General features: G+C 34.6%; 2 long non-coding RNA genes and 3 gene segments (V, D, J or C); 2 read left to right on the plus strand and 3 right to left on the minus strand.

Moving 5' to 3' along the window:
- The first annotated feature begins 1,362 nt into the window (after positions 1-1,362).
- On the plus strand, positions 1,363-10,031 carry LOC131527538 (uncharacterized). Its single transcript, XR_009267675.1, has 3 exons — positions 1,363-1,405; positions 7,219-7,402; positions 9,609-10,031. It is a non-coding gene; the product is annotated as an uncharacterized LOC131527538 (long non-coding RNA).
- A 502-nt stretch (positions 10,032-10,533) lies between these two features.
- On the minus strand, positions 10,534-11,211 carry LOC131528459 (T cell receptor alpha variable 12-2-like). The segment is given in 2 exon segments: positions 10,534-10,895; positions 11,172-11,211. Coding segments are annotated over 2 exon segments (402 nt in total).
- A 4,385-nt stretch (positions 11,212-15,596) lies between these two features.
- LOC131527299 (T cell receptor alpha variable 26-2-like) lies at positions 15,597-16,142 on the minus strand. The segment is given in 2 exon segments: positions 15,597-16,019; positions 16,103-16,142. Coding segments are annotated over 2 exon segments (420 nt in total).
- Positions 16,143-17,098: 956 nt separating this feature from the next.
- Positions 17,099-17,660, minus strand: LOC131531383 (T cell receptor alpha variable 9-1-like). The segment is given in 2 exon segments: positions 17,099-17,464; positions 17,621-17,660. Coding segments are annotated over 2 exon segments (363 nt in total).
- Positions 17,661-19,959: 2,299 nt separating this feature from the next.
- On the plus strand, positions 19,960-25,994 carry LOC131552509 (uncharacterized). Its single transcript, XR_009273990.1, has 3 exons — positions 19,960-20,184; positions 20,559-20,658; positions 25,595-25,994. It is a non-coding gene; the product is annotated as an uncharacterized LOC131552509 (long non-coding RNA).
- The last annotated feature ends 321 nt before the right edge of the window (positions 25,995-26,315 follow it).

Below are 26,315 nucleotides of genomic sequence, written 5' to 3' on the forward strand. Positions count from 1 at the left end.
TCTGTTTCATGCATAGTCAACACTGACATCACTATTCATATACAGGTGCATCTCAATAAATTAGAATGTTGTGGAAAAGTTCGTTTATTTCAGTAATTCAACTCAGATTGTGAAACTCGTGTATTAAATAAATTCAATGCACACAGACTGAAGTAGTTTAAGTCTTGGTTCTATTAATTGTGATGATTTTGGCTCACATTTAACAAACAACAGTACCCTCTTGTGGTTCCTTATTCACTCATAGTATAAATCCTCAGATCTCAATATACAGAATTTGACCTGGATTAATTCCTCAAACTTGTTAAAGTTCTTAAAATTCATAAACCAGATTATCAGCAGGGATTCTCTGTTTAGATGTGCATATTATGCACACAAATTTAGGTATGCCGTTTATTTTTTCTGGTACTAAAACAGTTATTCAGTTGGCACAGCTGTACAACTGAAAACAGACAACAAAAGTGAGAGGAATATTAACCCATTGTTTTAACCCATCCTTTAGTTTAGTTTTAGTTTAATCAGGTGGTCAGAGGGTTAGAGTATAATTTCTGGATAATAAAAATTCCAATTCTGTGGAAATATGGGATTTTTATGCAGATCTGTGCACACAGATTTCAAGAGTGCTTGTAATGTGTCTCCCTGAGCTTTTATATGAGTGTTGAGTGTGTTTCATTCACTCTGGGCTTCAGAGCACAGTATACACAGCAGAGTCAGACACAAGCAGATGCTTGATCATTAGTGGAACTGTTCTTTATGTGGAGTCCACTCTCTTTGAAAAAATCTCTCTTTGAATTCATCCTCAGTAGTTCCTTTACCAACTGTAAATTCACTCTGAATGAATGTTGCTGATTTGTTTGGTAGTTGTTTGTACCAGTAAAGACATGCATTAGTAGTATAACTGCTTGTAGAGTAATTGCACTGTTGAGTAACTTGAGCTGCTTCATTTGCAGTCATTTGTCTTGAAGGTTGTTCAACTTTGTCTTGTCCCCAGCACACTGGGAAAAAAATTACACATTATTCATGTACTGACACTGATCATCGCACACAGATGGTAAAGTGTAAATGATGAAATAATGTTCTTACCAAACTCAAGAGCTGTGAAGAAATAAGTAATAATCATCCACTTTGCCATTTTTGCTCTAAGTTAAAAAGGGAGAATATTTTACCAGAATTTTCCAAAGTGTTTTCTTCTTACTGTATATATAGTCTGTTTCTCTTTGTAGTTTCAGATTCTTCATAAGGTTCAGCCTTATATATAATTTGAGAAATTGTGCCTCCTTGTGGTGAGTTTAAATTTTTGCTGAGTTGAACAAATAGGGGATAAATACATCCAGATTGTTATCACAGAATAAACCCCAAAAGGATTATCAGCACCCCAATACAAACCGGGGCTTATTATACTTGCCAAGTAAGTAGGCCTACATGAAATATTGATTTGAGAATAAATATTTTATTAGTTTTTTTTTTTAAAGCAAAGTATTCGCAAAGAAAAACAGTTGCTAAAAACGGCTTTGAGCCTAGATGAAGTTCAGACATAACGGACATTTAAGGCATAATGTACAGTTATACTAATTACACAGCTTTCAATCATACAAATAAAGACAAGTACATAGCCTAAAATAATCATTCAGCGGCCCGTCGTCAATTATTACTTACATAATTCACAAATAGTGTAACTAATGTATAAATATAAAAATTTTAATTAGGAATCAGGACATACTGGAGATGTTAGTTTGCACTGTATGAAGAATTGGACTTTCACTGGAAAACTTTCTTTTTAAGAGAGTTGTGATGTAGTGATGATGAGTGATGATGTCAGGAAGTAGAGAATTATTCTGCTATATTTTGTTTCCTTTTCATTACCTCAGTAACCACACACAGGTGTTTCCACAAGTTTAATTATATTGTGTGAATATTAGATTGTGGGTTTGATTTGGCTTGACATCAAAGTGAAAAATGAATTTGAGTTTTTGTACGGCTTCACATAGACTTTGTATCACTGGGCTTCAACTCTTAGAGCACAATAATAGAGAGCTGAATCTGACAGAGTTACACCGTTAATGCTAAGGTCACTTGATGTGGCTGATGTAGTCAAATGAAACTTTCCACTTTGTCTACTACTTGATTGTGAAGAATGTATTAAATAAAGAAGCTCTCCACTAGGATACTGTCTGTACCAATACAAATATGCAGAACCACTGCTTGTATATGAGCAGCTGAGGGCCACAGTCTGATCTTCCTTTAAGACAAAAGCTTCTTGATTTGGCCTAATCTGGTCTGCAGTCAGCACACCTAAATCAAATAAACAAAAATAATTTGTTACACAAAGTTACACAAATTTTCTCAAATTATCTAATTAATACCACCGTAATAAAAATAAAGAGTTGTACTGTACCTGAAATCATAATTAAAATCAGAAGCAGGTGTTTTTCCATGTTGACTGTCAGATCAGGTGTGTGTTAATGTTGTCTGTGCTCTGAGCTGTAGATCTGTGTTACTGTGAGTCTGTAGATTCACTCAAACACACTGGAACTTCCTGCTTTCTGTGTGATGATACCGTCTGCCGCTTCTCATGTTATTGCTCTGCCATTCGTTAGGAAAGTTTTGCAACTGCAGAAAAGTATAGATTTTTTATTAAGCAGATGATTTTGAAGAAAAATACAAAACATGAACAATTAATGAACCAATAATATTAACTGCGATATATTATGCAATTTTTAATATGACCAAAATAGTATAGAGCAGAAGGGTAAGAGCAGAATTAAACAGAGTATTATGATAATAGACAGTCATTGTCACAAATATGATTAGTGACCTGACCTGTTTTATTAGATTCATAAATCTTCCTGTTTTAAATGTTTCAAAGAGTGAATACTTTGTTCCAGATTTAAAATAGATTTTGAATCATATAATCAGGTCCTCACTGCATACACTTATGTGTTAGTTTAATGTTCACTGAAGAGCTGATCTTCAGGTGTTTTTGATTGTTGTGATGTTTTGAGGTTCATGCGATTGATTCAAGTTTAGAAGTTTATTCCAATGATACTGAGTGACAAAATTGTTGTAAGATGTTGTACCTTTCTGTGATTTTACCACAAGATTAGGAGTTTGAACAATTAATTATCTACAGTGAAAAATGTGCTTACCATAGGACATAATTAGATCTACTTAGATTTGTTCCATCAGATTTCTGTTGGCTAAAAAGTTAACAGTGCATGAAAATTGAATGAATTCATTGGAGTTCTTTGAAAGATCCTTCAAATTCTAGAAACCATTTACCCCAAAATTACAATATTCATTAGTTTATAACAGTAATGTCCTACAGTATTTACAGTATTATGGTATCACATTACGGTATCATAAGAGATGTATCATAATGGTTGTGACAGTATATTAATTATAACACACAAAACTATAATAAATACATAATAATTATATTAATATTAATAAATAAAATAGCTGACATGTAATGTTTTTTTTGTTTGTTTTTTTTACATGTTTGGAAACTTTTTCTTATCACACTCAGATGCAGATGTTTCCACATAATTTATTAGTTTCTGTGAATAACAATGCCTTTTGTATGGCTTCACATAGACTTTGTATCACTGGGCTCCAACTCTTAGAGCACAATAATAGAGAGCTGAATCTGACGGAGTTACACCAGTAATAGTGAGTTCAGTGGATGATTCAGTAGTCGACTGAAAGCGAGGATCAGAGGGGGTCCCAGTACTATTCCATGAACGAGCATCTTTCCACATTAAATACTGAGGTTCTTTATTAGGATACTGTCTGTAAAGTCTAACATATCTAGCGTTGTTGTATCATATGAGCAGCTCAGTGTCACAGACTCTCCTTCTGTACTGATGATATATGCATCCTCATTTGGCCCAATCTGGTCTGCAGCCATCACACCTGCAAACATGAAAATAAATATTTGCTTACATTTTAAAACACAAGTGGGTTGAATTCAGTCGCATTACACTGTTTTCCTTAGCATTGGCATCAAAGTGTATTTTACATGATTGCAATCAGTACTAAGTGCCTGTCCATGTTTATTAAATGAGATCAGTTCTGTTGATGCTGTGTTCTGTGTTGTAGGTTGTGATGATTGTGATGCTCTGAGTTTCTGCAGTCACTCAGGAACTTCCTGCTATCTGTTGATGATGCTGTTCGGCAGTTTACAGCTTAGCAAAAAACAACATAATATACAAACAAAACCAAATTTTTGAAGAGTAGCAAATAATCTCACCAAGAGCAATTGTGAATATTGATATAATCTCAACCAGACTAATTGTCTAATTGTTATTTTATATACAATGGAAGAGGAAGAGCAACAGATATGTAAAATAGATATCTGTTAATTATTAAATAGAAAAGGAGGAGCTAATGATCCTGTAATGAGGCTTTAAAATATGAAATATGGTGCATTTCGCAGTCTTATGTTTACCCAAAAGCATTACAAATGAAGTTTAATTTTTAAAGTAGGAAAAAAAGAAAATACTGTTTCTTTCCTTCTTTGCATATTTTATTTTATTTTATTTTAGCTTTATTGCTTTCAGAGCAGCACAGATGATCATATCCACATGGTTTTCTTTATTGAGTGTTGTGACTTTGACTGTAGGATGTAAATATTTAAATGATTTACATCCTAGAGTACACTTTGAATAAATAGTGTTAGTAATATTAAATAAAAAATCAATACACTCATAATCTATTTATATTACAAGTGGATTTATTGCAAGAAATTGGTTGTACACCTTCATCTGTGTCAAGTTTTTGTGGTCTTGTGTTTCCTGTGACTGTGGGCCTCAGAGCGCAGTAGTACAGAAAAGAGTCTGATACAGCAGAAGAGGAGATCATCAGATCCACATGTTTGATTTCTTTTGTAGCTTTTAAATAAATGCGAAGATCAGGCTCAGTAGGAACTCTGGTTTTGCTCCAATATACTGTCAATACCACTGGAGAGAGCTAACGGTGCATGTGCTGATGCTGTAACAAGACAGTCACATTTTTACCCTCAACAACATATTTTTCAGAAGACAATGGTTGTATTGTATCAGAAAAAGAAGTTCCTGTGGAAAAGAAAAGAGTCTCAGTTAATCAATTAATATATACATCTATAATAATATCTTAATAATTTGACTATAATCTTATCTTAATAATCTTAATATATAGATCTACACAAAGCCTTAAATGGATTTTATTTTTTATATTTGTTTTTCAACTGTTTATTGAATTTTTGTTTTGCTTTTATAATAAGCATATTGATTTGGATGAATATCTTTTACCCATGCAAAGTTGGATAATTATCCAGGTAAAGAGAAATATGATGTCTTCAGAGAGACAAAAATAAAAAAATAAATTGAACAATGTCTCACACTCTCAACAGTGTGAATAAACCTACCTGGTCTGGAATAAACTCCACCCTCTGCTGGACTGTTTTTATTTATTTTCTAACAAGATGAAAAAATGCTTATGTCAGACTTGTACAGCTATTTTTGTGAGGGCCAGTTTGAGTTTTAGACCATCGGCGTGAGGACAGTCTTGTAAAGTGAGGACATTTTGGCCGGTCCTCACTTTCTGGGACCCCTTTAAAGGCCTGTTTGAGGGTCAAGACTTGGTTTTTTAGAGTAAGGGTTTGGGTGAGGCACTTAGTTCTGAAGGTTAGGGTCAGGGTAAGTAGCTAGATATTGCACTGTGTCAATGTATGTCCTCACAAAGATAGCTATACAGAGTTGTGTGTGTGTGTGTATTTTATAGATGAGTTTTGGTATATAATTGTCTTGAAAAATTCTAATAACTAAAATGTAGTAAGAGAGAAATTAAGTTGTGTGAAATTAAAAAAAGCAGAAATGGAACGTGATATCCTGAACATATTGTTAGTGTTTTTTTGTTTTGTTTTTTTGTTTTTTATAATAGGCCTAATTCAGACTCGCACAGGTGTGACCACAAATTTGATTCCATTCAGAGCTGGATAGATTGTGGTTTTGATTGTGGTTTTCACTAGACTGGTTCAAAGTGAAAAGAGCTTCAGGTTTTTGTACAACATGTCTCATGTTTTGTATCACTGGGCTGCTACTCTTAGAGCACAATAATAGAGAGCTGAATCTGACAGACGTGCATCAGTAATAGTGAGTTCAGTGGATTTTTGTGATGTAACCGAATGAAACCGATCATCAGAGGTGTATTCATAATCACCTGATGACCGTGCATATTTATATAATACGAATTGTGGTTCTCTGTTGGGATACTGTCTGTACCAGTAAAGCACAACATATTCACTACTTGTACTATATGAGCAGCTCAGCTTGACAGTGTATGTTTCTTTAGAGGTTTGTTCTGTCCCTTTATCTGGATTAATGTTGTCTCCAGTCACCAAATCTGTGAACAAAAAGAACAAATGAGCGATTTTTGATTTTTGAAAGCAATGTTAACACAATTATATGGCAAGCATATTTCACAGCACTTATTACCAAAAAAAAATATTACTGTGCTCATGTAAATACACTTTCATTTGTACCTGTTCCCACAATGAGAATCAGTATGAAGCATCTGTCCATGTTCAATCAGATCAGTTCAGTTCTCTGTTGAGGCTCGGTAAGTCACTGCAGATCAGTCACAAACACACACAGGAACACAGGAACACATGAACTTCCTGCAACATAAAGGCATGGCTTGTTGTCTTTGCATTTTTTCACTGTCTAATTTCCTCTCATTTCTCATGAGCATGTAAATAGTAACTGATGAAAATGTAAAGAATATTTATTTGGTAATTGAATAGTCTAGCTATTTTTAAATATTATAGAGTAAAAAATAGCATCATCTCCATATGAATGTGTGTGAACACTGCCACTGAACACTGAACACGTACATGACCCTGCCCCATATATTGCACATGAGAATCATTTGATATGTTTTAATATTTGTCACATTTGACAGATTCCTGAATTACAGAATATTCTAAATTGATTTGGCAACTACAGTATTTAATGTAGGTATTTAAAGTTCTTCATCTTTATTTGCCAAAGATTCACTTACTTTCCTTTTGATTTTGATAATTTTACCAATAGACTGTTTAAATTAGTTGTCTTTCCGATTTAGGTAACTATGATTTATTCAGTTGTTCTCGTTATTTCTCAGACATATTACCGTAATTGTCAGTTACCACTCTCTCATTGTCTTTTTCTCTGTGTGTTTCTCTCTTGTCTCTCATTGTAACAGGTTTTTGTAGAGAGCTGATGTGTTTCCTGTCACTGTGGGCTGCAGAGCACAGTAGTACAGAGCAGAGTCTGATACAGCAGCAGAAGAGATCTCCAGATCCACATGGATTTGTTCCTTTTTTTCAACTTTAACAGAGAATCTTGGATCTAAATCAGACACCTCAGCTTTTTTTGCACTAGCGAAGGTGAGTACAAGAAATTCAGGTTTTGATCTTCCATACTGACGGTACCAGTGGATATAATCTGTAGCTGCAGGTGAATGACTACAGACTAATGCAACACTTGAACCCTCCTCATAAACAACATCGGTTTTGTTTGGTTTGATGACATTTCCAAAGACCGCAGCTGAAAAAGAAAACATTTCTCCTTACTGAAATGTTTTAAATGAAACAGAAAAATTAATAATTAACCAAATTAGTACCTGCCGAGGCATAGAATAGAATAACTAAATGAAGATCCATTGTTCAAGTGTTCACTCTGAGAACAGTCAGACTGAATAATTTCAATCTCTGTCAAACGCATTAGATCATGTCAGATCTGTGAACACTGAGTCCCTCCTCTCTGAACCACAAATTCAGTTCTATAAATTCAATTACGTTGTTCATTGCTGCAGTTCCTAGTGAATCTTTGAGAACACTGCCTTCTTGTGGCACGTTATGTACCAGCACAATATGTTACACATGATAATCCATGAAACATAAACTATAGGATACTTCTGTATTGATTTGATGTAATATGCAGTATTAGCATGCTTAATATACTTTGAAAGTCACATTAATTTAAAGGGATCATAAATGTGTTTTGTGAGGTGTGCTTATAATTTTTTCATCAAAAACAGTCATAATTTACATATACATGGGCATTGTCTGCCCTGAATTTAACCCTCTGATTTGAACGCTCTGTTGGAAGGGACGTGTCTGCTGTGAGAATTCAATGTAAACACCTTTTCATATGAAATGATTATTACATGCAGAAAACATTTACTGCGATTTCACTGTAACAGCCACCAAAATTAAAAAAAATTCAAAAATGTTGATTATGGCATTTAGAACAATCTTTGATTGCTTTCTGTATATAAAATAATCGCAATTTAGATAAACAGAGTTTCCACGCTACAAACAGGAATGGTGTGAAGTTGATGGTTAATCACTGGATTCACTAATGCATTAACAGCAGTAAACCATTTACGGTAAAGAACGTTTGTACATGAGTCCTTACATATTACCCTGATCACAGGTCATGATGGCCATGAAATGCAGTTTCAAATCGAGGTTAGTTTAAAAAGTTTGCAGACTTTTTGTCAAGGCGCCGGTCTGATCTGGGTTTGTTTTTGTTGTGTCCTGGTCTGTCTGGAGCAAATGGCTGTCAGATGGTATTTGCGTTCGCCATGTGCTCTATTGTCTATTGTTACCCCGCCCCTCTTGTTACCTTATTATCTTGTTAGGGTTAACACCTGTTTTAGATCATTAGTCACCCTTTATATTCCCCTCTTGTTTTCTGTCCTGTGCCAGATTGAATCTATGCTCTGTTGAGTTAACCTGGCTCTTGTTGACTGTTAGCATGTTCTCAAGCCTAGTTCTTGCTTAGTTTCTTTGCATTTATTTTATGCTTTTGATTTTAGGGTTTTTCTTTTGATTAGAGGTTTGTGCTATCTAGTTCCTTGTTTTTTGAGCTCCTGCCTTTTAGTTTAGTTTTTCTTGTTTTTGGTTTTCCCCATTTGCTCCCCAGCTCCCTCTTTGGTAGTGATGGAAAAATGAAGCTTTGCGGAACACCGAGGCTTCCCCTCAACTGTATCGTAAAATGGTTCATTACTTGAAGCTTTTCAAGATGATGCACACTAACGACATCTTGTGTTCAAAAGGTGGAAAAAGCTGCCTTTGTGTCCCAGACAACCCAGCCATTTTTGGATTGTTTCAGATAATAAATGAGTTTGTGCTATGAAAATAAAGCAAATAAAGTATTCACTCTGTATAAATAGGTATTTTACATGCCAGTCATTGTTTTACACGATATATGAATAAATGAGTCTGTGAATTTGTGGGAAAAAAATAGGCAAGAATATATGATATGCATATATGATCAAAAAAAGAAAAAGAAGATTTATCAAAATGGTCAGCTGAAGTGATTGTGAAGTGGGAATTAATACAAAATGAACATGCACAAAACTACACGTACAAAAATGTATTGGTATTAGGATTTATTCTTATCAAAGAAGTGAGTGACACTTCAAACTGCACAAATGGTTTGTGTTATTTAAAACAGAATACGAAGCAGTCACTTGGTTGTGTGCGAAAACGAAGCTTCGGACGTCACAGATCACGTGGTTTTGGCAAAATGAATCAAGCTCCGGTACAGTGCTTCACTGAGAGATGCTTCCTTTTTTTGATACAGGCTTCAAAGCCTCGGTGTCGAACGTCACATCACTACTCTTTGGCTCTGGCTGCTGGACTCCCTACTGCCTGCCTCCCTTGCGGCCCAGCTCTACCTGCTTCCCTGCCTTTCTAGCTCCATCCATCCAGCTGCTCAGCTAATATCAGTCTTGTCCACCAGCCTCAGGAGATCCCAGTTAAGTCAGCTAGGCTTCTGCCTTCTTTCTCCTGGAACCACTCTCCCACCCTCACCATTCCCTGTGCCCTGTTGTTCATTGGAGAGCTTATCTGTCTCATTGCTCTCTGCCAGTCACTCAGAAACCCCTTTCCTAGATTCCCCCTGCTGAGCTGACATTCTCTTCCACGGACCTGGCTGGAATCTCACCTGGTTACCCTCTCAGACAGTGACTAGTTCCTGTTTTGTGTTTGAAACTCAATAAATCTGTTATCCCTGCAACTGATTCCCCTTCCTTTACCACCCTGACTTTTTGCAAACAAAGTCTTTCTTTCTCTAACAGCTGTATTGGTCTTGTGTTTGATGGACAGACATGAGATGTTCAGAGCACACCTCTTTTATGACATATGACGATGATGAATCATGATTTCATAATTCTCTCTATTTTAAATACAGGCGTTTCAGAAGGGTATATTTTGAGTTTTGAAACTTGCACTATATTTTATTGTAGAGTAACCATCTATAAAATTCTACACATTTTTTTTTTAATATAATTTTTTTCATAAATGCTGTTAGCAATTTCATTGTAAAATTTACTTTTCTCTTATAGTACATAAAATCATGTAAATGTTGGGTTTATACAAATTTATTAAATCTAATTTTTAAACATATGTATTTTCTTAGGCTTATGCTCTCAGTGTCAGAGTATGCAAATTAAGAAAATGATTCTCTTGCTTTTTATGTGTTCCAGTCTGATTAGTAGAAGGTAGATTTATGTCAGGTTTTTGTACAGTGTTGATGTGTTTCCTGTCACTGTGGTCCTCAGAGCACAGTAATACAGAGCAGAGTCTGATACAGCAGCAGAGGAGATCATCAGATCCACACGTTTGATCTCTTTTGTTGCTTGGTTTTCTTTTCTGAGTTTAGTAGAGAACCTGGGATCTACATCAGATGTCTTAGTCTCTTTCACACTCTCTATTATAAGCACAAGTAATTGAGGAGCTGATCCGGGATACTGACGGTACCACTGAAGTGAGTCTGCAGATGAATAACTGCAGGATAAAGTAACATTTAAACCCACAGCAGCAGATTCCTCAGTGCTGTCTGCTGTGATTTCATCTCCAAAACTCACCCCTGGAAAAGAGCAAGTGTTTGAAAATTGATTTACCATAGTGATTTGAAATTGTATACATACAATAAAGTTTGAACAATACTACTTAATTATATTAAATTTTGATGTTGCATTGTCATTATATAAGATTTTAATTGGTAGCAGCAGAAAAGTAGTATGTTATTTAAGGACGTAATTAGTTTACATTTTCAATTAAATAAGTTCATTTATTATTGATGACAAAATATTATATGTATATTATAAAAGTATGCATGCAAAACACTTACAAATACACTTACATGCCAAGGCAGAGAGCAGAATGACTGAATGAAGTATCATTGTACATGTGTGTGTCACTGCAGCAGGACTGAGCTTTGTGACAGTCGAGCAAATGCAACAAGATCATCTCAGATGCATGTGCCAAACTCCTCCTCTTTCATCTTTTTTTTAGTTTGATGCCAAAAGGTTGTTGCATGCACATATTTTAAAACCAAACATTACATTTAGACGAATAAATCTAATATAATTTGTATGCAGGTTCACAGAAGATTATGATGATCATTTTTCGGCACCTTATGTAAAACTGAAATTTATAGTGATGAGTGCACTGTAAAAAAAAATGATTTTTACCAGCTTCAGCAGATTTTTGAGTTTGCTCAACTTATTTTTGTGGGAGATTCTCAAATTTTTGTTGTATAAACTTAAAATGACAAGTTGAGAAAACTCAAAAATCTGCTGAAGCTGATTGCCTTAAAATTTTAAGTTGGCTCAACTTTTTTTTTTTTTTTTACAGTGTTGATGAAATTTACTTTGCACAACACTAAATAATTAAAAATTCTAACTTTTTTTTATTTTATGCATGCTATTGTTGTGGTACAGAAGTCAGTATCATGATGATTTGCATGCCATGTAATTGAGGACTTCCTCTGTTTTTGTGTTGAGTGTGTTTCAGTCACTGTGGGCCTCAGAGCACAGTAGTACACAGCAGAGTCAGACACACGCAGATTCTTGATTGTCAGTGGAACTGAATCTGATGACACTTCAGAGTGAAATCCCTCTTGGAACTGAGCATCATTATCTGCTCCTCCATATTTATTTCTCCTCATGTATTTAGGAAAGTCATTTGCTCTCTGGATGTACCAGAAGAGTTCTGGTTGTGATAAAGCTGTTTTATATTTGCATTGTAATGTTACTGATTTTCCTTCAAATTCAGTGATGTATTTATCTGACTGATCAACACTCTCTTCTCCACGACACTTTCTAAAGACATTAAACAATTTAATAAACTTTAAAAATGTAACCTATAGTAAGGTTATAAAACTGTTTTAAGTAATAACAAAATTACAAATTCATCCAATTACCATGATAAACTGATGCAAAAATGAACAACTTCAACAATTTAAGAGTTATCATTTTTATGTGTGAATGAAACAGGAGAAAAAGATAAATCATTCAGTCAGTCATTTGTTTCAGTATAAATAGAATTAGAATGAGAGGAGAGATTAAACATAAACAAAAGTAGTAGTGTTTGTATACTGCCCTCTTCAGGATATTATTGTAAAGAGATTTTACCAAAATGAGTTTAATGAGAAAATACAGTAGCATATGACAGAGCAATATTTGACACTGTGTTTCCAATGTTAACATTCAGCTATTGGTCATGGTCATTTGTGTTTATATAGCACCATATAATTACAATGTTCATTGTCCAATGTGCTTTACAATTCAAAGATAAAACTAAATACCAAAAAAAAAAAAAAAAATGCAACCATAACACACAGCAAAAAAAATTAAAAAATGATCATATTTATTTCTCACAAACATGTATGATTGTACTTACATTGCATTTACAATTGTGTACATAGCCTACAGTATGTGCGGTGCAAAGATCACAGGTGATGTGAATGGTCCAAGTGTGCTTGGTTATTTTATCCTCTGTAATGTGTCAGAGCTTTTGTATGAGTGTTGAGTGTGTTTCAACCTCAAATCCTATACTGTATTTCTGCCTATCATTAGGTTTTCTTTTACAGGTTTTTGTACAGTGTTCTTGTGTTTCCTGTCACTGTGGGCTGCAGAGCACAGTAGTACAGAGCAGAGTCTGATACAGCAGCAGAGGAGATCATCAGATCCACATGCTTTTGTTTTTCTGTTTTTGTGATATTAGTAGTGAGTCTGTGATCTACACCAGACTTGTGATCTTCTTTTGCACTGTCTGCGATGAGCACAAGGTACTCAGGAGCTGATCCGGGATACTGACGGTACCAAAGTAAAGTCCATGCAGATGAATAACTGCAGGATATTCTAACATTTGAACCTTCTGCAGCAAATTCCTCTGTTTTGTCTGGTTTAATAGTATCTCCATTACTGGCACCTGGAAATAAAAGCAAAATGTTAGTTTTAGTCTCAGATGGTGTTAATATTATATGACTATACTGATACTGAAGCGTTAAAATGTCAGTAGTTAATTTACTTATAGAGCACTTTTATATCCCGCCAATTAAGACCATATGATTAATTAATAATTAACATACTTCATTGTGAAAATAAAAGTAATGCATTAAAATGATGGAACTTACATGCTAAAGCAGAAAGCAGAATAACTAAATGGAGTATCATTGTACAGTAGGATATGTGTGCTTCCAGCCTGAGCTTGAATGATCTTATGACACAATCTGTCAGATTCAGCAAAATACCCTCAGATATACTTCAAGCCCCTCCTTCATCAGCAAAAAAAGGCAATACATTTAAATATAATTTTGTCATTGTCTCCTTTTTGAACACAGTTGCTTCATAAAATGTTACAAAGACCCAAAGTAGTTTTCGGATTTAACTGATCATTTGAGAGTCATTGTCAATAATAATTTGAATGATAAAGTTCAAGACTTCGATACACAATTTACATTTAAGATTAAGATTTTGTAATGAAATTAATCTATATTTAACTTGCAGATAGGGGAGTCTAATATGTGTGATACAGATGCAATACTGTGAATCAGTTTTCTATTGTTGTGTTTCCTGCAGAGTCTGATACAGCAGCAGAGATGATCAGATTGATTTCTTTTGCAGTTTCTGAATACAGACAAAGATCAGGCTCATATTTTCTTCAGTATTCAGTTACAAGAAGAAGAAACTCAGGGTTTGCTCTGATATACAAGCTTTACCACTGGAGAGTGACAGTGGTAACAGTGACATATCTAATGTAAAGATAATAAGAAATATAGGCCTAAAATTGCAGCTTGTAGAAGTAAATTCCTCAACCAGATTAATAGTTTACAATAAGATTTACAAAAAAAACTGCAATATTAGCAAAATAGTATGATGATAGTATGATGAACAGTCTGAGTTTATGATTATGATGAGCCAGTCTGAGTTTAGATTTTACTGTGTGTGTGACTCTGTTTGCACAGGTTAAACACATATAGGAGGAGTTTGCATGTATAATAGGATACAATTCTGCCACAAGGTGGCAAGGATGTGCAATTACATAACTACCATTTAAAAAAAAAAAAAAAAAGCAGAACAGGTTGCCATTTATCATATTTGACTTTTATTTTATTTATATATTTTACTGATCACCTTAAATTAAAAGAAGATGAATTTGTTGAATAAACAGATTAATTTAATATTGTATTCATGCAGGGAACTCATGACACATTAAAACTGAATATATTTTTAACGTTTTCTTTCTGGTTTACTTTTATGCCTTAAATAATCTACTTCACAGGTGTTACCACATACTTTATTATGTTCAGGGCTGGATAGATTGTGGTTTTGATTGTGGTTTTCACTAGATCAGTTCAAAGTGAAAAGAGCTTCAGGTTATTGTACGACATACTTCATGTTTTGTATCACTGGGCTCCAACTCTTAGAGCACAATAATAGAGAGCTGAATCTGACAGACGTGCATCAGTAATACTGAGTTCAGTGGATGTTTGTGTTGTAGTTGCATGAAACCGAGCATCAGCGGTGTCTTCAGCACTCAGTGATCGAGCACCTTTATATGCTAAAAACATAAGTTCTCCATGTAGATATTGTCTGTACCAGTAAAGACGAACATCATTGCTGGTTGTACTATATGAGCAGCTCAGCTTGACAGCGTCTCTTTCTTTTGTGATAACATTTTTCTCTTTATCTGGCTCAATACTGTCCCCAGACACCAAACCTGTGAACAAAAAGGCAGAATATAAACCAAACACATTTCAAACACAAGACACAGCGCAAACAGTAAATGACTACTTTTTAAAAAACAGAAATCAAAACTTTTTTATGATTTCTAGGCTCCACTGTTTCATTAATTGCTCAATAATTAATGTACCTGTTCCCATAATAACAATGAGTAGAAAGCATCTGTCCATGTTGAATAATATGAGCTCAGTTCTTTCTTGAGCCTTTCAATGTTCTGCACTGTGTGTGAGACACTGAAGATCATAAAGACACACAGGAACTTCCTGCTCGCTGTCACATGATGCTGTTTGCTTTGCATACAAACTGCTCAAATGATCACAAATTGTCTGTCTGTCTGTCTGTCTGTCTGTCTGTGTTGCAGTTGCAGCTTTTTTCCTTATGCCTGGAAAAAAGATCCATGTGTGCATTTTCTCAAGAACATTTGACAACACTGCAGCCCTGTGGCAGAAATATGCCTGCACAGTGTGATTATCATTTAACACTTTTTATAGCATATAGAACCTATTAAATCACTTGGAAAAAGTAGAGTGCATGCAGAGTGAAGGACAGTACTGTATGTTGCATGAATGTCAAAATGTCAATTTAAGACTGTATGAAGACTTGCTCTTTCTCACTGGGTAAAGGGTTTTTGTAGTGAACTGGTGTGTTTCCTGTCACTGTGGGCCTCAGAGCACAGTAGTACAGAGCAGAGTCTGATACAGCAGCAGAGGAGATGATCAGATCCACATGCTTTTGTTCCTGTTTAGTGAGTTTAACTGAGAGTCTTGGATCTACATCAGACATTTTGGTGCTTGTTGTACCATCGAGGATGAGCACAAGAAATTCAGGAGCAGATCTGGGATACTGACGGTACCAGTATAGATAATCTGCAGAGGAATAACTACAGGATAATGTAACATTTGAACCCTCTTCAGCAAAAAGCTTTGTTTCATCTGGTGTGATGACGTTTCCAGAGACAGCAGCTGAAAAAGAAGAGGTACATTTTAGTAAGATCTGTTTTAATTAAGCTAATCATTAACAATATAATAAATATAAACATACATACATGCCAGAATACAGAAGAGAAAAACTGAAAAGATATCCATTGCGCAGTGCAGTGTGTTCACTGGAAGACTGACTCGTTTCTTCTGCAGTCTGAATTGATTAGATTGTGTCAGATCTGTGTAGACCCTCCTCTTTGTTTACATTTCACTCCTGGAGAACTGAAGTTACAATCATTAAAGTTGTCTCTTGTTTTTAATGCACTATGTATGGGTGTAATGTGTTGTACTACGTCAGAAAACCGATCTATGATCATTATTTGCTTATATGAGAATGAGCACAATATTAAAGAGCTGGATATGAGAGTCACATCTTTAATAACGGGTTCATTTGAAGCGTACAATGTATTTAACTGTAATCAAAATACATAAAAACAATGTTATTATTAGGTCTATGACCTTCTCAAGTGTTTTTAAGTGATTAATGTTTGGATATTTCATAAAGACTGTAAAGTGTCTTTCTGTAAGTTGTTACATATACTTGTATAATATTGTCAGAGTTTTGTTATCTTAAGCATTGGAAATGTGAATAGCAAAATAATATCAGTAAAGCCTCACATTTGTGCTGATCGTAGCAGCTCAGTATTATATACTGTCCTTACACCTACAGGAAATATAACATTTTAAATTCAGTGTAATAAAACATGTTGGTACTGTATATGCTTTTTTATCTTTGAACACAAATAAAATTGTGCCAGAACTTTGGTCTGTTTTACAAAAAGGTGACATTCACATTTTTTTTTTTTCAATGAACTATTTAAATAATATTAATCTTTATTTTACTTCAAATTCTTTTGAACAATTTGTTTCTACATTATTAAAGATCTCAAACAAATTTTCCTCTTTGTGCATTTATTATTTTTTTATGTACTATTTTTCTACTATATTTTTCTACTATATCAAACTATTACACATATGCTCAACACTTCAAGTTTATAATGTGTAGTACTGTAACTTCTCATTTTTATAGATGTAGAAGTATTCTCTTATGTCCTTCTATAAATAGATTTTTCTTCTCAGATGTGTCAGGTTTTTGTACAGTGTTCATGTGTTTCCTGTCTCTGTGGGCTCCATGGCACAGTAGTACAGAGCAGAGTCTGATAAAGATGCAGAGGAGATCTCCAGATCCACATGGTTTTGCTTTTCTTTGTTGGGTTTAGCAGTGAATCTGGGATCTACATCAGACTTCTTAGCTTCAGTTGCACGATATGTGAGGGTTACAAGGAATTCAGGAGCTGATCCGGGATACTGACGGTACCAGAATAAAGACAGTGCAGATGCATAACTGCAGGATAATGTAACACTAGAACCCTCATCAGCAAACTCCTCAGTTTTAATTGGTCTAATTTCATTTCCATACACAGTACCTGCAAAAGTAAATCAACTTTTATGAAGGTGTATGTTTAGAGTGAATTAAGTGTGATCAGTGATTTATTCAATGATATGAATACCACCTTAATAAAAATTCCTCACATTATGGTTGCATAGAATATTAAGATAATGAAACAAAATGAAATACTTACATGCAAATCCAAATAGCAGAATAACAGAATGAAGTACCATTGTCTGTGTTCACTAATTCAGCTTAAATGAGCTCTGCAACAGGCTCTGAATTGGTTTAACAAGATCACAATATGTGTCAGTGGTTAGAGCTCCACCTCCTCCAGTAGCATTATAACTCACATTTGAGAAATTTAAGGTCCACTCAAATATGATGCACAAACAAACCTTTGCAACTTAAAGTTTTGATGTATTCGGGTCATTGAAAATAGCAGCATTTGTGTTATACTGTAGGTTTACTGTGTTGAAATATCTAAAGTAATAACAAAAGTAGAATAAAATAGTAAACGGCAGAAAAATATGTGCTCAAATATATATGAAATTATTTTCTGTAATTATTATAAATCATGCAATTATTTTATGTAGGTATATAATCTAGTGTGGTTTCACTTTAATGTTATAAATATAAATAAATGTAAACAAACTAAAAGGTAATCAATACTGAAATTCATTAGTAAAGTAGGAACTGATTTGAAGAAATGAGAGAGACATGATTTATTGTTCAGGAGGTTTTTGTAGAGCGTACATGTGTTTCCTGTCATTGTGGGCGTCAGTGCACAGTAGTACAGTGCAGAGTCTGTTACTTCAGCATCAGAGATCTCCAGGCTCACAAGATTTTTGTCCACTTTTGGGGTAATACGAGGAGGAAGTGGGTTGCTTGTGGAACCTTGTGGGTAAATCCAAGCCAGGAACTCTGGGTTGGATCTGGGATATTGGCGATACCAGTGCAAGTTAGTTATAGCTCCTTCATATTTGCAGGACAGAGTGACTTTTTGTCCCACAGATGCAAGTGCCTTGTTTTGCTGTGGTGTTATTGACTGTGCCAATGTGTCACCTGGAAAACATAACACATAATATATTTCATTAAACTGAATTTATATGATTAACATTATAGCATTTAAACAAAATGGGTCTATTTGTACAAATGTCTAAAAGTCATAAGAAAACCTTACTTACTTTTTATGAACAATAGCAGAAGAAGAGCACAATGAATCATCATGTTTGCACTGTGAGAAGTTTAAATGATCACTTTTGCTTTTACTCAACCCTCCACGGGCTCCTCCTTATAACTGCACACAATGAGAACACAGCAATGAAATTGTACTTCTTGATGATCAACATTTGAGTTAAAATATGAAACAAACCTAGTAAATCTCATTACATTTATTTACAGCCATATAGCGTTTTATATCACATTTTTTATTTATTTATTTTTTTTTTTTCAGTAAATAAGAAGGTAATGTGCCTCATATAACACTTATTTACATAATTATTCTCTGTCAATGGCACTTTACAGAGCTGAGGTATGAATGCTGAGTGTATATCGCCCTCTTCTGGTCTCTAAATAAGGTAATGCAATTAAACCTGCATTATTCAACAGAGTAAAAAGCACTTAAATGAGAGTTGTATTTCTGATCATATTACATTTATTTCTAGCAATAACCTAGTATGCTCAATATATATGTTTTAACAGAATATTGGTTACTGTGCATTGTTTTGACATGAAAATGACCTGTCTAAATACAATTTATTATAAGGCTTGTCAATTTAAAAAAAAAAAAAAAAAAATTGGGGTAAATTGGTTTATGATATGAAGTGGAATGGTTGAATTTGTAGATGTTTGTATAATTTAAACATAATGATTTAATTTAGGGCTCATTTATTTGCAGGGTTTTTGTGTGAGTGTTGAGTGTGTTTCAGTCACTGTGGGCCTCAGAGCACAGTAGTACACAGCAGAGTCAGACACACGCAGATTCTTGATTGTCAATGGCACTGATGTTGTAGAGGTGGTGAGATTGGCATCAAATCTCTCTTCAAATTGTTTATCAACCTCACCAGATCCAGGAAATTTCTTCAGCATATATCTAGGGTATCCATTTATTTCTTGCTGGTACCAGAACAAATATGGAAATGAATCAGTGGTTGAATATGTGCATTTGATTGTTACGGTTTCACCTTCAACAGCAGTTTGAACTCTTGTTTTCTGTTCAACACTGTCCAGAGAATTACATCCTAAAATAGAATTTAAAAAAAGTATGTTTGTTTTCTAATGAAATGAAAACACAAACTCACAAACACAAACACACACAGGGATTTCCATTATTAAAAATTTAAATGAATCTAGAAACTACACATATTTAATGGTGCCACTTACCCCACAAATATGTGAATAGAATGATAACCACGCTTTGCCACTGTTTCATTATATCTGTTGTGCTTTCCTACTGAAATCACCGAAGTCATAAAAATAAACTGAAGTTCTGATACTCTTCTTGCTTTTGCTTCTCTGTGATGCAGTAGACCTCAAACACTTTATAGGAGGAGCTTCTTATATAGAGATCGTCATCATCATATTTATAAAAAGAAAAACCTTCATGATTTACATCTGTGTGCTGTAACCATATACATTTTCTAAAATATTTTCTGTAGTGCTTTCTGGTTTCTGTATTTGTTATTTTATGGTTTCGTGACTTAAAGCAGGTTGCACATGGTTCCCACTTCCATATTAACATCTGCATCTTTACAGGTATGGTTTACATTACTGTTTTGGATCTGGAGGAAATAGATAGTAAATAGTGAATAAGCACTGTATTGTGATTAGATTTCAACTTTTACATGACAATTATATTCATATGTAGATGCATTTTGTAGTAATGCTTTGATGCATTACTACTTCTTTCTACACACCAGCACTGTCTGAACTACTCTGTGATATTTTCTGAAAGATATTTCTTAAACATTTATGTAGTTTTTGAGTTTTATTGTTCAGGAGGTTTTTGTACAGTGTAGCTGAGTTTCCTGTCGTTGTGGGCGTCAGTGCACAGTAGTACAGCGCATAATCTGTTACTTCAGCATCAGAGATCTCCAGGCTCACAAGATTTTTGTTTTTATCAACTTTAGGTGTGAGACGATCAGGAAGAGGGTTACTTGTGTCTCCATGTGGATAGATAAAAGCAAGGAACTCCGGTTTGGATCCTGGATACTGACGATACCAGTGCAGGTTATTAACATTTCCATCATATTTACAAGACAGGGTGACTTTTTCTCCCTCAGATTTAAGTGCCTTGTTTTCCAGCGGTGTTATTGACTGTGCACATGTCTCCTCTGCAAAATAACCATTACATTTTTTATCAAACTTACCCAAAACATTCATATTATATTACAGCATTTTGTAATATATTACATAATATATTACAGCATTTCAATTAAAGCAGTGTCCAACAGCATATAAAATAAAGAAATGAAACATCTAAACATTGCATAAAACTCCAACTTTACAACATTATCTGTTCAAATTATCAGTAAACTCTTACTTTTAATCATCAATAGCAGAAGCAAAACACAAAGGATGGCCATGTTTGCACTGTACATAGCAAAAGTTCAGTCGCTATTTTTTCAGAATCAGATCCCTACAGGCTCCACCTACTGTATCTGTCAGATACACCTACTGTACTGTATCTTTAGATGATGAACACTAAAGTATGAAACTATGATATGCCATAACTATATAAAAAGATAAATCATTTTAAGTTGATGAATGATGAGGATGATCTTTGTCATTATGGTGGATGTTTATGCAGGCCTTTATGTAGGTTATTGTTTTAATAAAAGTTTTTTGGCTAATACAGCCCTGGGTTTCACCTATACATTTACTTATCATTACAACTGCAAATTGTTTACTTAAAAGAAATTATTCAAATTCTATAACTCAGAATTTAACTCCAGAACAGCTCATTAAATGTTAATGTTGGGTGTATGTCGCCCTCTTCTGGTCTTTCATGCCTTTCTGCACATACACATTCACAAAACAGATTTTAATAGCAATAACCAGATTTGTATGGTGGCTGAGAGAGCTCAACGCTCAACTTAAGACAACACATGCAAATAGAAAAAGCACCAGCGAATTAAGAAAAAATCTTCACCAGTTTGAAAACACATGTCCTGCAAATACTCAAAAGACAGAAATGTGCTGCAAATACACACAATGCGACCAAACACAGAAAAGCATTGCAAGTAGCACAGACCACAATGGAAATGTAGATATTTATTTATTAAATAGTATAACCATGGTTAATGTTTATAAGGGAAGTTGTAAAAGTAAGTTAGCCAGCTTACATAACATTTCACAGTTACAGTAACTGTGTATTTCATCAGCTTATTTAGGCACATAATATCCAAAATAGCTAAGGAATCATATTATGAGGATTTTAAAATAAACAAAAATCTCACCTTTCAGAGTAGACACTGAAGTGCCCATTATGCTATTTGAAAGGTTCATATTTTGGTTTAGGGGGTCTCCAATAACAGGTTTACATGCATGCAAGGTCATTTTCTTATAATATTATGCATTTAATTTGATGCTATTTCTCAACGACTCTCAAACGATTAATTTAAAGATTCATCTTTCCAAACACCTCCAGCTTTACAACTTATTGTTCACAGGTGTTACCATATCCTTTCATTTATAGTTCCTGTGGTTTACAAAAGATATTTCTGTGGTTTGATTCTCATTTGATTGCTGTTGTTCAGAGCAATAACAGTGCGTGAGTTTTTGTAATGCTTCTCAGGCATTTTGTATCACTGGGGTCGCACTCCTAAATGATTGAGATGGATGCACTCTTAGAGCACAGTAATAGTGAACTGAATTTGACAGGGTTACACTCTTAATAGTGAGTTCAGTGGATGATTGAGATGTAGTCGACTGAAACCGATGGTCTGGTATATGCTCATATCTGCTGTATGATCGAGCACCTTTCCTCAATAAATACCGAGGTTGTCTATTAGGATACTGTCTGTACCAATAAAGATAAACATAATTGCTGCTTGTATCATATGAACAGCTCAATGTCACAGACTCTCCTTCTCTTCTGATCATATCGGTTTCCTCGTTAGCTGGTTCAATGCTGTCAGCAAACACACCTGCAATAAAATTTGATCATCATTAAATCATTAGATATTCTTTTTAAAATCACTGTGTAATGTTAAAAGTGCTAATTATACCTGAAACTATTACGACAATCACTAGTAGACATCTCTCCATGTTGATAACTCAATTTAAACTGATTTTGATAATAGTTTTAAGGCTGGCTATGTGTCTTTCTTTGAAATTTATACAGTGCATGTGCTTTTAAATTAGAATAGATAAATAATAAAAATGGATGAACAGTTAAATGACTGCAGTGAGGTTCTCTGCTGTTTAGAAGCAGTGTGGGTGTGGCCAGTGACATCACAACCAATCCAAACCAATTGACTCTTTTATGCCATGCTTTCTTATAACTAGTTCTTAGAATAACCTACATGTATCAAACTATTCACTCGTTAGATTTTTAGATTCGATTTTTTTTTACTATATTAAACTGTCCTACTATTCATATTAAATACAATTTTATTGACACAGCTTCTAGTATACAATTCCCTTTCTTTTTGAATGTGTTGTAGTTCATATGAGAAGTCAGATAACATAGTGCTGTTTTTTCAGACTGAACTTTATGGAGTATAAGTATTGGTTTTTGTGTTTGCTCACGAAATGTCACATACTTTTTGGTCTAGTTTGATAATGTTTTTATGGCACTAAGCCTGAGCAGTATGCAGTGGTCCTCAGTGATGCCTGATTGATCACATTATCATGTTTTTGTATGAGTGTTGAGGTGTTTCAGTCACTGTGGTCCTCAGAGGTCCCCGGGATTGTCTGAGGAAATGAATGATTTTGAAATCGCCACTAAATCTTTTGTTGACCTGATAGATTAATTTGTCCAGAATGTATTCTGGAACTTTGTTTACTTTTTGATGGTACCAGGAGAGAATTGGCAATATATCAGTGGTTTCATATTGACAGCTGATTGTTACAGCTGCTCCTTCAACAGCAGTTTGAACTGTTGAATTTTGCTCAACTCTGTCCAGAGAATCACATCCTGTAATACAAAACAAAACATTTTGTTCATATTATTAAAGCAGTTTATACTTAGAGAATTTGTCTTACCCCAGAAATATGTGATAAAGAAGACTACGATTCTTTGCCAGTTTGCCATAACAATAAATGTTGAAATAAAATAAGTTGTTGAAATCTACAGCAGACTCTTGTTTCAGCGTCTCTTTAATAAAGTTGTTCTAACATTGTCAAATATGCAAAGATGGAGGAGCCTCCTGCAGGAGGAGTCAATTTCAGCTGTAACCACACACAGATGGTCTTTCCACAAGTGTAACTGAGTGCATTTTAGATTGTGGGTTTGATATGGCTTGACATCAAAATGAAAAATTAATTAAAGTTTTTGTACAGCTTCACATAGACTTTGTATCACTGGGCTTCTACTCTTAGAGCACAATAATAGAGAGCTGAATCTGACAGAGTTACACCAGTAATAGTGAGTTCAGTGGATGTTTCAGATGCAGTCGACTGAAAGCGACGATCAGCTGGGGTCCCAGTACCACTATATGTCCGAGCCTCTTTCCATATTAAATGCTGAAGTTCCTTATTAGGATACTGTCTGTACCAGTAAAGTATAACATATCTGCTGCTTGTATCATATGAGCAGCTGAGGGTAACAGTGTCCTCTTCCTTCACGTCACTAGTTTCTTTATTTGGCCTAATCTGGTCTGCAGTCATCACACCTAAAACAAAGAAATAAGAAAATTAGATAAGTTGCACAAAATTAATTCTTACACTTAAAGATTTTCTACTTTACATCAGTAGAATGAATAAAGGGAGTCACACTGTACCTGGAGTCAGAATTAAAATCAGAAACAGGCATTTTTCCATGTTTACTAGGTCAGTGTATTGTTCTCTGTGCTCCAATTCTAATAGTTTAGTGCTCACAGAAGAGGTGTGTCTTCAGGCTTTTGTGTGTGTGTGTGTGTGTGTGTGTGCGTGCGTGCGTGTGTGTGTGTGTGTGTGTGTGCGTTTGTTGTTTATGAGGACACAAATTTGTGTAATGACATGGTATGGCATAGGTATTACAAGGAGAAGGTGATTTATGAGGACATTTTCAGTGTCGCCGTAATTCAAAAGGCTTGTAAATCATACAGAATGTTATAGTTTTTTTGAGAAAGTAAAACTGCACAAAGTTTCCTATAAGGGGTAGGTTTAGGTGTAGGGTTGGTGTAGGGCGATAGAAAATATGGTGTATAGAATATAAAAACCATTACGCCAATGGAGAGTCCCCGTAAACCATAAAAACCAATGTGTGTGTGTGTGTTTGTGACAAATTTAGGGACATAGAACTGCACTTCACAACTTCATGACTGGTTCTTGAACTTTAAATACTTGATTATTGATGGTTTACCAGAAAAGAACACTTTATTGTTTATTACTGATTCTCAATTCGTGAAACTTTTCATAATGTTGGTTTATAGTGTTTTGTTAACAAAGTTGGAGAGTTTTTTATTTATTTTGCATGTTTTTGTATGAGTGTTGAGCGTGTTTCAATCACTGTGGGCCTCAGAGCACAGTAGTACACAGCAGAGTCAGACACACACAGATTCTTGATCATCAGTGGAACTGTTCTTGACGTTGTATCCAGTTTTGCAGAAAATCTCTTCTTAAAATCCGGCTCAGTTATTCCTTCACTAAATGGAATTTCATTCAGAATGAATGTTGGCGATCTGTTTGGCAGCTGTTTGTACCAGAAGAGATACACATCTGTATTTGTAGCTTTGGTAGTGTAGTTACACATTAAAGTTACTTGATCTGCTTCATTTGCAGTCATTTTTCTTGAAGGCTGTTCAACTCTGTCTTGCCCCCAGCACACTGGAATGTAGATCATTTACACATATTAAGTAACTCACATATGAACAAATGAAGTGAAAATTATGATCTTTCTTACCTAAATCATGAGCTGTGAAGAAAAGTGTAATTATCACCCATTTTTCCATTGCTGAGATAAAGAAATGAATATTTTAACTTGTGTTCTAATGATTGTGTCTCTCTGTCTTTACTCTAGCTCTTGGTTACCTCTTGTGCTGTTCTTCTCTTGATGATTCAAGTCTTCAAGCTCTCACATGCCACCTGAATCCCTGAAGACACCTTGAGGGATGCTGCCTCCCTGTGGTGAATTTATATGTTTCTAACTAACATTTTTATCCAAATTGAATTGCAAATGTGAAACACAATCAGAAACAATAAACTAAAGCAGTAATATAATACACATAACGTTATCAGATTTCTGCAACACTAGAGTAGTGTCTCGTAGACATGCTTCCAGAGGTGGCAAGTTTTGCAGCTTCCGATGCACCTTCAACCTTTGTTTGAAGTCTCATATTCTGGTGGATGGTATTCTCAGATTTATAGATTTAATTTAGAAAACCATTTACCATTTGAATAACAATTTAAAATGGAAGAAAATCTACTTACCCCAAAAATATGAGATGAATATTTTCAAATATTAGTTTGTCATCTATGTTAAGTTAAACTAAACTGAATGAACACATCTACAGTAGAATGGATTTTTAACCCCTTGTTGCTTCAGTCTCTCTTTGCTAAAGTTACACTGAACACATTTACAAACACATGTAGGAGACTGAAAATACCACAGTATCTGAATACACAGCTTGACTGAAGAGATTTGTGAATCATTTTGACACTTAAGGGTCATAGTATTGTACAATATTTAGCATTGATTTTGTTTATGATAGTTCATATCTCATTTCTCAATTATATATAGA

The sequence above is a fragment of the Onychostoma macrolepis genome, chromosome 02 (genome assembly GCF_012432095.1).
Source record: "Onychostoma macrolepis isolate SWU-2019 chromosome 02, ASM1243209v1, whole genome shotgun sequence".
In the NCBI taxonomy this organism is placed as follows: domain Eukaryota; kingdom Metazoa; phylum Chordata; class Actinopteri; order Cypriniformes; family Cyprinidae; genus Onychostoma; species Onychostoma macrolepis.